Below are 15417 nucleotides of genomic sequence, written 5' to 3' on the forward strand. Positions count from 1 at the left end.
GATTCTAACTGCTATATGAGAAATGCACTAAAGACCTGAAATACCCAAAACTCTAAAGAAGGGGAAAATGGGTAAAAACAAAATGAAATAAATTAAACAAAAGCAAAAAATCAAGAAGGCCAAACAAATAATGTTCAATTCTCTTATCTATGTGCAATATCACAAGAGTTGTGTTTTGATCAATTTTAAGGTAGTTGAGATTTTAAGTATATCAGGTATTCAGTGAATTGATTAAAATGGCAGATCTTGTCAACAGTTGATGCTGCTAAGGAAAAATTGAGCCGTGTAACGTCTACACGAAGAGCATTAAACAAGTATGAGAAAGTAAGTAGCGTATAATCGATTAAAAACTGCATGCGTCAACTGTATGAACAACAAGACATTAAAGCAATTCAAGCTGTAGCTGACGGTATTTTTCAAATATCCAGTTATGCAACAATTAAAACCTCTCGGTATAAACTAATACTCAAGATCTCATGAAAAAAATCAGCGAAATAAACAAGACAATATTGTTTGAGAGCATGCATAAAATGAACATTTCATATAAACCGCCATTGTGTCGTATACACAGACATGGGAACAATGATAGCCGAGCGTAATCGGGTTTCTGAGAACGAGGTGGAAACTGACGCGAGTAACTACACGTTTTGACTGTTTTAAAAAGTATATCGTGTCGTGGGTGACTAAATATTTTAAGTGTAAAGAAAGTAATCAAGTGACGCAAATGTGCCACTGAAATGAAATTTTAAAACTTAATTTCCTACATAATTAGCAGATTGCATTGTTTACAAATCTGACATGTGCGCAGTGCTTCTTCTTCGCATTTTTATGACCTGGTGACCTCCGAGGTGAATGCACATCGGATATTACGAGCAGACATGACTAAGAGTATGACAATGATTCATAAATCGACATTTTCGTCTGATTTGATGGGTTTATTAATTCAAATTTACTTTGATGATATGAAATTATATAATATATTCAATCACAAATAATTGTTCTTTTATCATTCAATTTATTCACCGTTAGTTACAGCTTGTATTGCTTTAAATTAATTCAACACTGGAAAACGTGATTATTTGGCACCAATTTCAAGGTCAAACATCAATTGTACAATCTCTAGAATATCAAGTACAGCCACTTAATGGGGTTGCATTCTTAATTTTTACCTTTGATTTTACTATATGTCATTTCAAATTCCATTCTTAATTCTAAATTTTATTTTACTACATGATGTCTTTAATTCCATGTCACATATATCATATCTAATTTTTTTCTTAATTCTTACATCATGTTTATATTAAATATGAAATCCTTAATTTCATGACGACATATTGCATTCTTTACATTTTGAATTTGTATTTAATATCATCAAGATTCACTTGTGGTTCCGCTTTCCTTGTTCATCCATTCATTGTAAAGTTGTCCGCTGACCGAAAAACAACACTAAAAACCCGATCACGTAAAGAATAGCGAAATATATTGGAAAACACACAATAAACGTCAGATACTGACACAATTCTCTGGTCAGTCGACACGCGGCCTTGCCTCTTCAAATTCCAGAGCGAAGAAATAGATTCGGGATTCCTGCTTCCGTTAAAAAGGGGACGGAACCCGGACAATCGGTCATTAACGTAATTTAGACAACCAATTTCACTATATTCCCCCCATTTGGAGGAAGAATATTCCAATCCAAAATTGGAAGACCCTTCGCTGGTTGATTTATCTGATAAAAAACTTAGTGATGAAAGGCGATGATCAAAATGCGATTCCCTCCGTACTCCTCTTTGATCAGCACATTAAAGCAATACACAGATCAAATTAACACTAAAATGGAAATATGCATAAATTTTCTAGCTTTTACTACCTCAAAATACGGTCACACAGAATTAATTTCCTCTACCTGATTTTCTATAAAGAAAACACCTAAAAAACACTTTTCTTACAAACACATATATATTAACTGATAAACAGAACAACTTCGATTTCTACACGTATACAATAACCACAGTGCTGCGCTCTACGAAACACGCCCGCTCGTTGTTAGAGAGACAACGTAGCACATGCAATATCATAGAACTTCGAGTCCAATTAGAAATCTTAACATCCCTCCCCAATCACTACATCCCCAATTTTGAGAAGGCATGTCCCAAGTTTATTCTACAGCACTGTAGCTTACAATAGATACATAAAAGGCAAAGATAACAAACAGTGATGTATCTTATAACTTCCACAAGCAATACAAAGTAGAGAGTTTGGCAAACACGGAGCCCTGGATTTTCCAGAGGTAGGATCAGGTGTCTAGGAGGAGTAAACATCTCCTGTCGACCGGTCACCCCCACTATGTTCCCAATATTTTGATCAGTTAAACGAAGTTATCGGTAGTGAAAGTTAGTAAACCAAGACCTACCTAATAATCGGTATGAAACACGTCCGACAGCATTTGACGCAATGATAGGTTGTAATGGCAAATTAGATCGTTATAACGATCATAGAAATTGCGAAATGCTGAATTTAAACGAGACATAAAATCGTACAAATAAACAAAGGAATTTCCCCAATGATTCATCAATGATTTACAATATAATAGTATATAATATAACTTTAGTAAATACCATCATAACACTTTAACAGTCTAAAAAGAAGTTCACAACACAGAATGTCACGGTCACACACCACATCACACGAAATCCAGGAACAGGAAAGTCACATCACAGAGTCACATATGGTCACGAACTTCGTCACACGAACACCTCACAAAACAGATACCACCGTAGATATAATGAGGATACGGGACACCACAACAGACGACATCACAACTTCCAGGTCAGCAGATGGAACACTTCAAGGAAAAGTCCCCGCCCAACAACGGCGTGGTTAATGCAGACCAGCCTATTGTTCCCCGTAGCTCGGGACCCTAAGCTACACAGCAATCACCCTACAACATGGAAACTCTCGAAGTCAACAGCAACAAACCCATCTGGTTTATTATTTTGAAGTTTATCAGGAGAAAGCCTCACAGTTTGAGAGAGAACACTCCCATTCCACCACCCATCAGCGACCCTGCCCAAACCAGATGGAGACACAACCCCCGCGTATGGTCATTCCCAGTAGACCAAGACACAACACAACAACTATCGGACAAGCACACGGTGGTGCATTCGTCAGGTACCATGGGGACAGACTCCCAAAGAACTGATTTGCTAGTGCTTCAACCAGGGCTGGTGCATCTGTAATGATTAGACTGTGCTCCTTGGCAACAATCTCTAGCACTACCATTGAGCCCTGCATACTTTTACTCTCACATGGGAAATCTACACAGACCTCAACCCAAAAAACAATAGTGCATACATAGATCCAGGCCTGGAACAACCCAAACTACCTTACACTACACTAGAAAGCATTTTCACCACAGATTCAACCTCTGCATCCAAGAACTGGTCATCCCGACCTTAAGACACTGTGGAAGGACAGTATGCCTCAACAGTTATGTCAACCTCAAAACCCAGAGAATATCCACAGTTACCCCGAGAAGTCATATCGCTATGGCAACCGACACTATCCGAGGTGACATCCAACAAACCATCATGGTGACTAACACCTGCCTCAGTACCCTCTGACCTGGTAGCACCCGTGTTTGTGCCAGTCAGTGGTTCTCTGAACACCTACAACTGTCGACAACAAAACTCCACTGTCATTTTCTGACCCTGTACTGGAGCTCCCGAAGGGCTTACGTAGCACTGGTCCCGGCTCTTGGAGACGATCCAACCAACACATACTGGCTAAATATCTCGAAATTGTCCTTATCATCAGCCCTACATACTTCTGTATTGCCATGCCTAACCAGTGGATATCTCGACCTTGACCTGACCTGTCTGAATGGTGAGCGACCAAAACACATCCCCCTTTCCTGCATTCCTCATATACCCTTCGGGCACATCACTTGCCTAGAACCCTTTCAACTGTGATGCATCAAAATCTGACCGATCCTGAGATATGTACTAGTGTCATAGGGAAGAACTTCCGCATGTGCGGATAGGCACTTGCTGGGGGTCTGAGATTGGTCATATATACCACTACTAGTATGTTCTTCTTTGTCACTATTCGTAGGGCTGATATAAGAAATGTTTCCCCAAGGTACCACCTCATTACTGTTGAAACTAACAAAATAAACCAAGAAATTGCTTCATTTCAAAATGGCTCCCCCCGTGTGGCTTAGGGGCCCTGCTATGATTCGAAAAACAATCCTTACCGGCGACGCCAATAAAGTGATCCTCTGACCGAAGAACAACACTAAACGCCCGATCAATTATCAAAGAATAACGACTATATATTAAAAACACAAGGTAAACAACAAATACTGACAAAATTCACTTGTCCCTTCAAATCCCCGACCTAAGAGAGCGATTCAGGGTTTCTGCTTATGGTAAAAAGGGAGTGACACCCTGGCAATCCACCCCTATCGTAATTTAGACACCCAATGTCACTGCAATTGTATTCGTCATTTTGTGTCATCACCAGAGGGCATTGCATTCGCTACAACAACTGCTTCCCGGATACGAAACTAAACTAACAGTTGGACGACTTCCGGGATCCGCTTTTCAAAAAGGCGTATATTTTAGAGTAAATTCGTCCGACTAAGTAGGTAATGTCAACCTTTAAATAGTCCTAAATTGCGTTTCTGAAAACGGGGTGTGTCCAAAAGCAAGCTTTTCTTAGCTGACTAGTAAGGATGTGGAGATCATCGTCTATTTTCTCAGAGGCGGATCAATATTCTGTCTCTCTCAGATTAGTAATACATCAAGGTACATTAAGTAGCATGCGATTGTGAATTAGAATACGGTGCGGTGACGTTTTAGCAAAACTGAAAAGAATTTTGCTTATCCACGGTGTATAGGCATAACGGCCGCTTATCCCCAGTACCCCCACCCTTTATCTTTTTTATTATGACAGTGATAAAATGAGAATGAAAATGTAATATTGCATCGATGAAAAGAACTCCGACACCCCCAACCAATTTAGAGTTAAATTCTTGAAGGTTTCAGTTGATCCCCCCAACAACACATTTAAATATAGTCGCGTGGGGATCCATGTTAGAATAAATTCTCATTAGCCCTTGTTTGTCGTAAGAGGTGTTTAAATAGGGCGGTTTGTCGGATAAGAGAGTCAAGGCCCCGCGTCACAGTAGGTGTAGCACTATAAGAATCCCTCAATGCTCAAAAGTCGTAAACTCCGAGCATAAGTCCAAATACAGTCCTTCACCGGCAATCGTCACGTCTCTATATGAGTAAAATATTCTCGATTGTGACATTAAATTAATCAATATGTAAATATACATGGAACGCAATGCTATAATTCAATTTAAATGATCTGGAAATAAATTTCCAGATGTTAACACATCCCTTACAAGTACTTTATGAGAGAGAGAGAGAGAGAGAGAGAGAGAGAGAGAGAGAGAGAGAGAGAGATTGAGATTTACGTCCCGTTGAGATTTTCTTATTCATTTTGAGACGTCACCAGCTATAAGTGAAGTATCACAAATTTAGACCCATGCTTAGCGCTCAGCATTGAGGGTTCTTTAATGTGCCAACGCTCGTCGCGACACGGGACCTCTGTTTTTAAGGTCATATCCGAAAGACCCGTGACTGTCACTTCAAAAGGCCTATCGTTTGGCAAAGGAGCATGATACATGTGGGACCAGGGACGTTGATGATGAAAATAAAAATATAACAAATTGGAATGGTGTAAAATCCAAAGTAAAAAAAAAGAAGGAAGCTGCACAAAAATAATCGCGAAAAGAAAAAACTCAGAAACTGTACAGACTACTCCTACAAAGTTCATGTTCTACACTTATATCAGGCTTCGACTTTCCTAGAAGCACTCTTCTTTTCCTCACTCTCGAGCTTTGAAGTTAAAGATTTTCTACCAGTAAAACAAGCGCCATCTCGGACGACTTGGAGGACCTTTTTCGTACATACAAAGAAAGTGGCTATGAAGAATCCTTGTAAAGTATTGAAGATAATGAACAAATACCACAACGCCTGATTATTGGTTACCGCTGCCAAGAAACCAAAACACCAGGTTAATCCCATCACAACCGACAGTTTTATGTAAATTAGTAATTTGCAAGTGTTCTTTCTCTTCAGAATCCGGGAAGTTTTCTTGGATGACACGTGTATACTTATGACAGACATAATGAAGAAAACAAAATTTGAACACAAAAGAATTGCGACGGGGACCAAAAAGAAGACAAGCAAACCTCTGCTATTTGAAATCCAACAGACTCCCTCACCATATCCAGGTTTAAAACTTGAATCTGAAGTATATTCAACTGAGGCTGCAGACCCAACTATGATAACAGCACCCAACCAAGCATAGAGCGAATAAAATCGCACACGTTTTGAAGAACTATTCCTTTCACCCGAATTAGTAAAACCCGTTGAAAATGTAAAACATACGTCGAAAGACATCACATTCATCCAGAAGAAAGCAGCTAGGAAGGCAAAATGAGTTACAACTGATAGAGCCTTGCATAAAGTTTGGTTTTTCATCTCGAAAATAAATGGCGCTATTAAATGTAACAATTGCGCAACGAACAAGGATGCCATCAAGCATATAAGGTTTTTGCCAGGAACATTGTGCAGCTTAGGGAAACAAACGTAAACAGTCAAACACACTAGCAGACAGGTCAATGACAAAATTCCACCAACGAAAGACAGCAGACTCTCTTCTTTTGAAAAATAGATCGCAAGTCTTGTGTAAGTCATTTGATCAGTTTCCGTTGCGTTTATACAAACGTATGCATCGCTTTCATTTTCCGAGAGCGTAAAATCATGCATCGTTCTGTTGAGGGCGAACACAAAAATTGTGGTGGAATTGATTAATTCGAACTCATTTTGGCGAAAAATTCGAGAAAGGCATGACGATGTGTTGTTTATGTCGGTAGTAAACCGCTCTTTCAATAAACATTTACCATTTTCATAAACAATCGGAGGTTTGCACAGTATCTTATAACATTGTCCTGTGAGTGGGTCCAGCAGATGATCTGTGCTACAGACATTAGACAGTGAATTCGTAGATGACTCCACCAATGCACCTTGGAACTGCGTCTCTCTCATCTCCTTTTTCAAATTTAAATCAAATAGAATTCTGTAACTATATTTGTAATCGGGATTCTTTAATAAAGCAGGAATTAACCTTGTAGACTTCATTGTACATTCCAGGGTTGATTCTAGATAACTTTGACATTTCGCACAGTAGATGTTTCGAAAGACAATCTTCAGTCCAAATAGAGGCACGTAATATCCAAATTTACATAACGTCATCAAAGCTTGGTTCTGACATTCCGTTACAATAGAACTGATTGGAAAACAAGTCCGTTGTTTCAGGTTTTCTTCTGGAGGCGAGTATGTGACGTAACAATCGGTATCATTCTGTAAGGAGGATACGGACAAATTCGCCGGAAGTGAATCTTTCCACAAACATTGAATTCCTGGATTCCACATGACGTAATCATCAAAATTACATAAAGCGCAATACATGTTTTTATACAAATATCCCGAACTCGAACCACTGGAGGGATGGTCGAACACTTCGCTCTTGGTTTCACATTTCTCTTTAAGATATGAATCAGTGCCAGATGGACATGAATTCACAATGTAAATGAAATTTTCCAAGTCAATATCATTTCTAAACTCACATGTAAATCTTGGAATCGTCGTGTTTTCCACTGTGTGGTTGTTTCTGAAGTCGTGACAACAATCTCCGTATATCAAGCAATCAGCATCACACTGACAGTTGTCCAACCTGGTAGAGTGGGATCTTCCCTGACACTGATATCTCTCCGGACAATATAGTCTTTCAGGTGTCTGAAAAATTGCGGGAAAATATCCCGGATCCAATTTACACAACACATACTGGACAGAGCAGAATGTAAGAACAGTAATAAAGAGCGCTGTGTTCATTTTCCAAGATTTGTAAACGAACAAAAGAAATTGCGACAGGATGAATATAGTTAAGAGCTTTCCTCAAGGAGTCCAAGCGGGTTTATATATAAAACCATCGTAATGTGATCCAATGCTTATTAATAAAGAGGGATAATAAAAACCTGTTTGTCGAATATGATCAAAGGCCGACTGATTATCTATCGATTAAATGTAGCAGAACAAACAATATGTTCAAAGTTATAAGTTATCAAATGTCCAATAAAACCCAAATTGAATTCCATATTTCAAATATTCTTCATGATCTTTATTACTAAAATCAATGATATCATTTCGCCTCTGAATCAAGGACATATCTGTGTGCTGTATCATTTCGGGACAAAAGTAAAAGAAGAAACGAACTGTTTCATTGATTGAACTGATATTCACTTTCATCCAGATTAATGTTGTTTTATTATATCCAAATTAGCATGTGTTGTCTCCTATTAAGTATAGGGTTACCAAAGATATTGTTATGATTCGACTTGCATTTCCTTTCATGAATGAACACGAGGATAAAACATCTACTCAAAAAAGGGAATAGAACTGTAATAGTATCTGTATGATTCTTTCATATTCTTTCTCATTATAGCATTTGGAGATTGTATCAATATTAAAGGTCTTTGAGCTTATACGTTATCCCATAAAAGGTGGGTATTTGAAATTCAGCTGTCGATTTATGAAAAAAAATCACACAGAAATTTAAGTTTATGTAGTTATATATCGAGAGTTATGATATCACCTTCAGTTGAGGGTGATACGGAGCTGAAAAACCCGGAAAGGTTACATAATCACAAAATATACTATACATTTCTAATTATATGTTACGCAAATTTATTTTCGCGAAATCTTTGGAGAAGCATACCTCGCAAAATGAAAATATTCGTTTTTTATTTTTATATTGTTAATATTCATGTAAGAACGCTTGATCAAGAGATTCGTGTTCTCGAGATCTGACGTCTACATATCATTTCGTGACATCCGGTCGACAGGGGGCGCTTACTCATCCTAGACACCTGATCCCACCTCTGGTATATCCAGGGGTTCGTGTTTGTCCAACTATCTATTTTGTATTGCTTATAGAAGTTATGAGATTGATCACTGCAGGAACTTTTTTAGGGTCTGTAGGGGGCTGAAATAAGGCCCCATTCTCAATGCAAAAAAGCAGATGAATTTTTAATATTTGTTTTGAAATTCCCAAACAATGAAAACAAATCAAGTAGAGTAGCCTAATCATTCATAAATTTTCATCACAGGTCCACAGATTATAATTTTTACTTCAAAATTGTTAAGTAAACCTAATTTATTGGCCTCTATTTATTTTAATGAGGTAAGTTTTGACCAAATTGAAAGTCAGAAGGAGCCCAATTATACTCTGGATTAATTTTCTCCCTATTTCTTTGTATAAAACATATTTCCCAATTTCAAGTAAATGTCGCTATTTTTGTATTGGCCTCTATTGGTAAAAATGCTTTTTTAATACACAAAATGAATATATGCATTATTATGTATAAAATAATCAGGCCTATAATCTCTACTTTTTAAAAAAAACATAACATATGAGATTCAAAGTATCGTATAACTAGGCCTGTATGTACAATATGTGTATCATAAAAACACAGGACTGTTGATATTATTACATCGGTAGATTAAATCGAAGAAAATGAAATTAAGAAAAGTATGAATATACATGTACTTCAAATATAGATCTAAAGATTGTGTACTAGTTGTTCGGAATAGTAATAATTTGTCTACAATATATATATATATATATATATATATATATATATATATATATATATTTATATACTTTGTGCACATGGATATATCTGAATGAACAAATGATTAAAAGAAAAATCTCATTGCAAAATGGTTTAACTTTTATTCAAAGAACATTTACTAACATTGCCAGAATCAGACAATCCCGGATATAACAGCTATCCAAAGAAATGCACGTTGTATTCACAATACCCTAAATCACCAACAAACAATCTGTTGGATACATTTCCAGGACTTGCGTAAAATGTTCCAGCAGTCGGAATAACTCCCACGGACGAAAATGTTGAGCAAGATATAAGATTTTTGTTGAACCAACCGAAGATGTTGTCAGCACTGTTAGAATTTTCATAACTTCCGCAACGTCGGAATCTTCGGCATGGTCGAGAGCCAGTGAGGTAATCATAACAGGTATGGCTAATGCAACTATAGTAAGGATATGAGCAGAGATCAACAGTCTGACATGGTATATAGTGCGCTGTATTTTGACAAGTTTTATTTAACGACGCATACAAAGGATGAATAGCATTGCTGTTCAAAGACGGTCTGTCTTTCTTGACACTGTCGATTACAAAATACTTTCCATGGGCTGATTTTGTAATTCCCTCACAGACACGAGAATGCCCAGGAGAAGTTGACACAACAACAAGCCAGTCTCGCCAAAAATACTTTTTTGAGAGTTTATCGTAGAGACTCTGACTATAATTTTTACTGTCAAGATTCGAATTCTCAATTACAAATTTGTCGATGTCTTTTAATGACTGGTTATAGTAAATGTTTTCCAATTTGAGGTCTACGACCTGCATTTTATTTTGAATCTGTTCCATTCTCACATTCCACAAATGAGCGTAAAATGGAATTATATCATCCTGTCCCTTTATAGCCATGTACCCCAGCTCTACTTTTGCAGCAACCAGAATCAACTTCAGTATACCAAGCATGAATATCCTCATCTTCTTTCTGTCATTCTCGGTGTAAAGCATTGCAGGCTTTACCATCCCCTGACTAAATGCCCCATTGTCGAACATGAATCCTGCAAATAGTTTAGAACCACTGTCACTGTAATCAGTTTCATAACTATTGATGAACAGGTTTTTCTGATCTGTAAATCCAGACTTCGGCACTTGGAATAATCGAGTGAAGTGTTCCGATACAACGTGGATTTTGGCTTCTAAACTAGAGTAAGCTACCTGAACAGCAGACCATCGAATGAGTCTAGTAACGTCCAGAAAATCGGTATTTACTTGGTCAAATCTTCTGTTGATTGTGTCAGATAGATGTCGCAGGAACTGAAGCTCTGGAGATTCCGTAGGCGTAGCCGATATTCCAAAAATAAGTTTGACAACAGATGTAAACATATTGATGAATGGTGATATTGACTTCGACACATCTTGAATTACTCTGGTAAAGGCCCCTTTGTTGATATTCTCCGAAACAGTGTTAGCTGCGACCAGGGCACTTCTATACTGTGCTTGACCATCAGACAACGGCACAGCAATAAAGACGATACCAAGTAGACACAACATTTTCCATGTACCCTATAATTAAACAAAAGGTTACTGACGACAACACTCCTCTAAGTAACCTCGTCCTTACAGACTTGTAGTTGTTACAAGTTTTGGAACTCTAATTAAGGCCCACTTTATGTTTGTGAGTTATGAGCAGTTATTTATATGTAAGATACATCTTTTGACCTGTTGCAGTGGCTTGGACGCTCGCTTCGCATTCTGGAAATCCAGAGTGCTGTTCTCCATCACGATGCCTGGTTAAAAATAATACGCTTAATTCCATAGGTAGTGATTGCTCCTTCCCCAAGCACCAGGCATTACATGTCTCGTGTCAAGGTATAGGTTGGTACAATAAAGAAAGAGAGAAGTTGTGGTCTTTGAATAACAATTTTTCTATGTAAACTTTACATCGTCATTGTTTTTCTACCTTGACTGTGGTGCACATGGTTTCGATGATTAAACATTTGCCTTGTACATGGATAATTATGCAAACTGATCTATAATTCATATGGAAATTATCACACAAATTCTATCATTTCTGATCAAACGGATTTAGGAAAGATTTTAAAAATGACCTCGAACCTTGAATTTTCAATTCAGTGTACCTTGAATCTTTGAGTGATGGTTTGTGTCAAGTTTGTTAAACGTTATCTATATAGTGATTCTTGGTATATATGTAATTAGAAAATGTGAACAGTTTACAGACGAGAGACAGACGACACATCGGGTCAATTTTAATCAGAAGAGTTCATTATATTTCAAAAGGCGATTAGGAAGGATCACTTTCAAACAAATTCTAAATACGCAATATTGTAAAACTTATACGGTACCAATTTTGATGCACCAGATGCACTTTTCGACAAATAATGTCTCTTCAGTGATGCTTAACCGATATGTTTGAAATCCGAAATAACAATGAAGTTTTAAAGCTATCATAGCCAAAAACAGAGTGCCAAAAAAGTGGATAATGCGAATAAAGGCGTTATAAAAAATATGCAAAATAAAGGCACAGTAACGCGAGGCAAAGACTTAATAAACTAAGAACAAAGGCGTAATAATGCAAAACAAAAGTGTGCGAATGCAAAACCACTCCGATCACCTCGGTCGAATCCATCTAACCTCGAATGTATGATGTTTTCCGCCATATAACGTATACATGTATACAGTGACGTATAACAACATACAAAACGTCACTGATCAACTGGAACTACTGACAACTCCTGCGAAAAAAAACCAGTCTATTTTACGCTATTTTTTATGACACTCTCAATGTTTGTAACTATTTCTCTTTGAGATTTATGGGTGGGTTTTTTTTTCTGGAAATAGGGGGCAGTTTTTAAGGAAAATTCGATAATTTAATTTCAATAAAAAATATTTTAATCACTACTATCTGAATGCGGCAGTTTTTTGGGGTTTTTTGCCAGAGTAAATTGATGAACGCATTACAGATGTTAGGCGTGTATACATATCACTTACCGTCATATATCCGAGGCTAGACGTAGAGTACCGGAATGTACCGAAGTTTTCCGAATGAATGCAATACAAACTTTGTAAGGTGTTAAAATGCAAAACAAAGGCACACGTATTAAAAAGAGAGAAAACGTAATAACTCGAAGTGAAAAGGCATACTAACACAAAGCAAATGCTTTCTTACGTCACGTTATTATGCCTTTGGTTCGCGTTAATACGCTTTTCATTCTCGTTAATTTGCATTGTTCGCAGTATTGCACCTTTCTTTCGCGTTATGACGCCTTTGTTATACATTATTACGCCTTTTAAATCCGCGTTACTACGTCTTTGAAATCTGCATTATTATGTCTTTTATTCGCGCTATAACGTGCATAATTATCTTTTAGAATAATATATTATTCAATTTCATTGATCGAGGGCTGGTCACGTAGAGGGATATAATTCGTGATATCTCCCTCACGCGCAGGGTGACAACTGTGTTGTCTCTCTTTAGAAGATAACTTCTAGATGATGGCGAGAAAGTTCTATTAAAAAATAATTGAAGATATACCGGATCGTTAATCATAAACTTCAGCGTCAACTTTAACGGTCACAAATAACAATCGGGAAGAAAAATATTTCCATTCTAATGCAATTTTGCATTTCATTTGATGTGTCCTTTTTTTGAAATACATTACGAAATGTTTACGTTTGACGTTATGCTTTTGCGTCATTCACTGTGACGTCACATTGAAAGATTTCTCTCGTTTAATTTCCTCAAACCTCAATGTTTTGCTTTCGTTAACATATAATATATCTAATAAATGTACATCTTCGCTAGCCAAGGGTGGCGATACACGGTATTCCACTTTCAGAGGATAGAGGAACGCCGTGTATCGTCACCTTTGGCTAGCGAAGATGATAAATGTATGGCATTGGTGTAAAACAAATTAATTTATGTAGTTGATGGTAACATTGATTTCACCCCTCGAAAACTATTGAAAAGATACATGGTATTAGTCAATAAATGTATGATATTTTTTTTAACGTTCAGATTCTTCAGGATACGCGGGTATGTTAAGGCAGGTCATGTTTCATTTATGCACGTAAACTGCATAGTTTTTAAAATGTGTCTTACATAGAGAGAGGGTGCCACTAACTCTTAAAAACTATTTTGGTTGTTTACATGAGAACATTTTGTATCATAACAACATGACAAACATGCGCTTCCGTATGACGTCATTGCATGACTGTTATAAATAGACCATGGGGGCACCTTAATAGAAAATGCAAAAGTAACACATTATCCCAAGATTCAAATATTGGTCTGACTGGCGATAATGACGGTAAAATATCCACAGTATATCAGAATTACTGATAGAATCCTACCACTTTCAGTAAGAAATAATTATTGAACATTTAAACACGATACCATCTAGCTCATGTTTTACATTTTGCATGATGCTATGTAGTTTTCTTTAAAAGTTTTCTTAACAGAGGATTCTATCAGTAATTGCCGTGTACATTAGTTTATGACCTTTCAAACGGTGTATAAAAAGTCTCTAAAAGTATGCGGGCTAATGTGCTACTTTTGCAGTTTTATTTCAGTCTGTGACAGAGGAAAATCGGATCGACATGCTAAATGAAATGTTTTCTCCGTTAAACAAAGTTGTCAATGAATGATATCAACATACCTTCTTAATATCAATAAATTCTCAGCGTTTCACATATATATTCCATATATCCCATGTCATATATTTCAAATACTCTACATTTTTTCGATATTTGCATGGCACATATAAACAAATTCCTTGCATGTGTCAACGTCACTCGATGCATAGTCATGACGTCATCAGTTTACTTTCATATCGATCAGACAGAAATTACACAACAGCAGTATAGCATTTCGAATTTTGTTGGATCTTAGTAGCTGCATGGTTTATTTTATGCATAAATAAAACTTAAATAAAAAAATAAAATCGGAATTTAATATATACTTAGTGATATACTTATTTCAATTATGACGTCACATTGTTTCCCAGTAAAAATTTTCATAACCTGCCTTAACGTACCCGCGTAATAAAAAGTATGGAATGTTTAGCAGGGAGACATAACATATTATCAGGTCTGAGTAGGGTTATCACCCTCGGGCGCATAGGCGTCACAGTCACAGTACGCGTCAGTATGATAAAAAAAATTATGTATATGGACCCGAGATCGAAGCTTATCATCACATAAAGCTAGTGATGTCTCAATGATTTTCGATGGACGCCAAACTTCTAACAAATCTAACAATCAATATAGTCCTTGTGTTGTCATTGTTAGGTCAACTTTTAGATAGGAAGGGTAATTGTGGGATAAAACATTGAGTGGTCTGACAACACTGTGTTCTTACCATTATAGAGTTTTCCGGTGATATGGAAAGTCGGTGAAGACTGTAATCTATATAGTTTTTTCTTATCAGTTAGATTAAGGAAATAGCCGACATAGTTTTATACTGTAGATAAAAATAAGGTCACGATAAGTGAAGTGCACAGCCTTGTTGACAATAAAGGTCAGTGACATATTGGCATTCACAGGGAAATCTAGAAGAGGAAGTCTTATTAATCTTTATCATCTGAATCGGATTGGTTTACAAGAGGAAAGCCTTTCAGGTCACCACAAAGACTTTCAGTACAAATCTTATCGCTTTTGACAATATA

General features: G+C 36.9%; 2 protein-coding genes across 4 annotated transcripts; both read right to left on the reverse strand.

Annotated features, from left to right (window-relative positions):
- Nucleotides 1-5476: 5476 nt before the first annotated feature.
- Nucleotides 5477-6849, reverse strand: LOC125665666 (G-protein coupled receptor Mth2-like). Its single transcript, XM_048898429.2, has one exon. It carries the CDS (start codon nucleotides 6837-6839, stop codon nucleotides 5856-5858), a length of 984 nt encoding a protein of 327 aa, XP_048754386.2. The 5' UTR covers nucleotides 6840-6849; the 3' UTR covers nucleotides 5477-5855.
- Nucleotides 6850-9844: 2995 nt separating this feature from the next.
- Nucleotides 9845-15157, reverse strand: LOC125665659 (uncharacterized). 3 transcript variants are annotated; one of them, XM_056152367.1, is made up of 2 exons: nucleotides 15111-15157; nucleotides 9845-11296 (listed from the first exon to the last, which is right to left on the reverse strand). In XM_056152367.1, the coding sequence occupies exons 1-2, from the start codon at nucleotides 15111-15113 to the stop codon at nucleotides 9920-9922; spliced, it is 1380 nt and encodes a 459-aa protein (XP_056008342.1). In that variant the 5' UTR covers nucleotides 15114-15157; the 3' UTR covers nucleotides 9845-9919. The 3 variants fall into 3 exon arrangements, with proteins under 3 accessions (XP_056008342.1, XP_048754382.2, XP_048754383.2); XM_048898425.2 differs by having other exon boundaries at nucleotides 11453-15134; XM_048898426.2 differs by lacking the exon at nucleotides 15111-15157 and adding an exon at nucleotides 12366-12671.
- Nucleotides 15158-15417: the final 260 nt, after the last annotated feature.

This window comes from Ostrea edulis, chromosome 10 (assembly GCF_947568905.1).
Source record: "Ostrea edulis chromosome 10, xbOstEdul1.1, whole genome shotgun sequence".
NCBI classification, from domain to species: domain Eukaryota; kingdom Metazoa; phylum Mollusca; class Bivalvia; order Ostreida; family Ostreidae; genus Ostrea; species Ostrea edulis.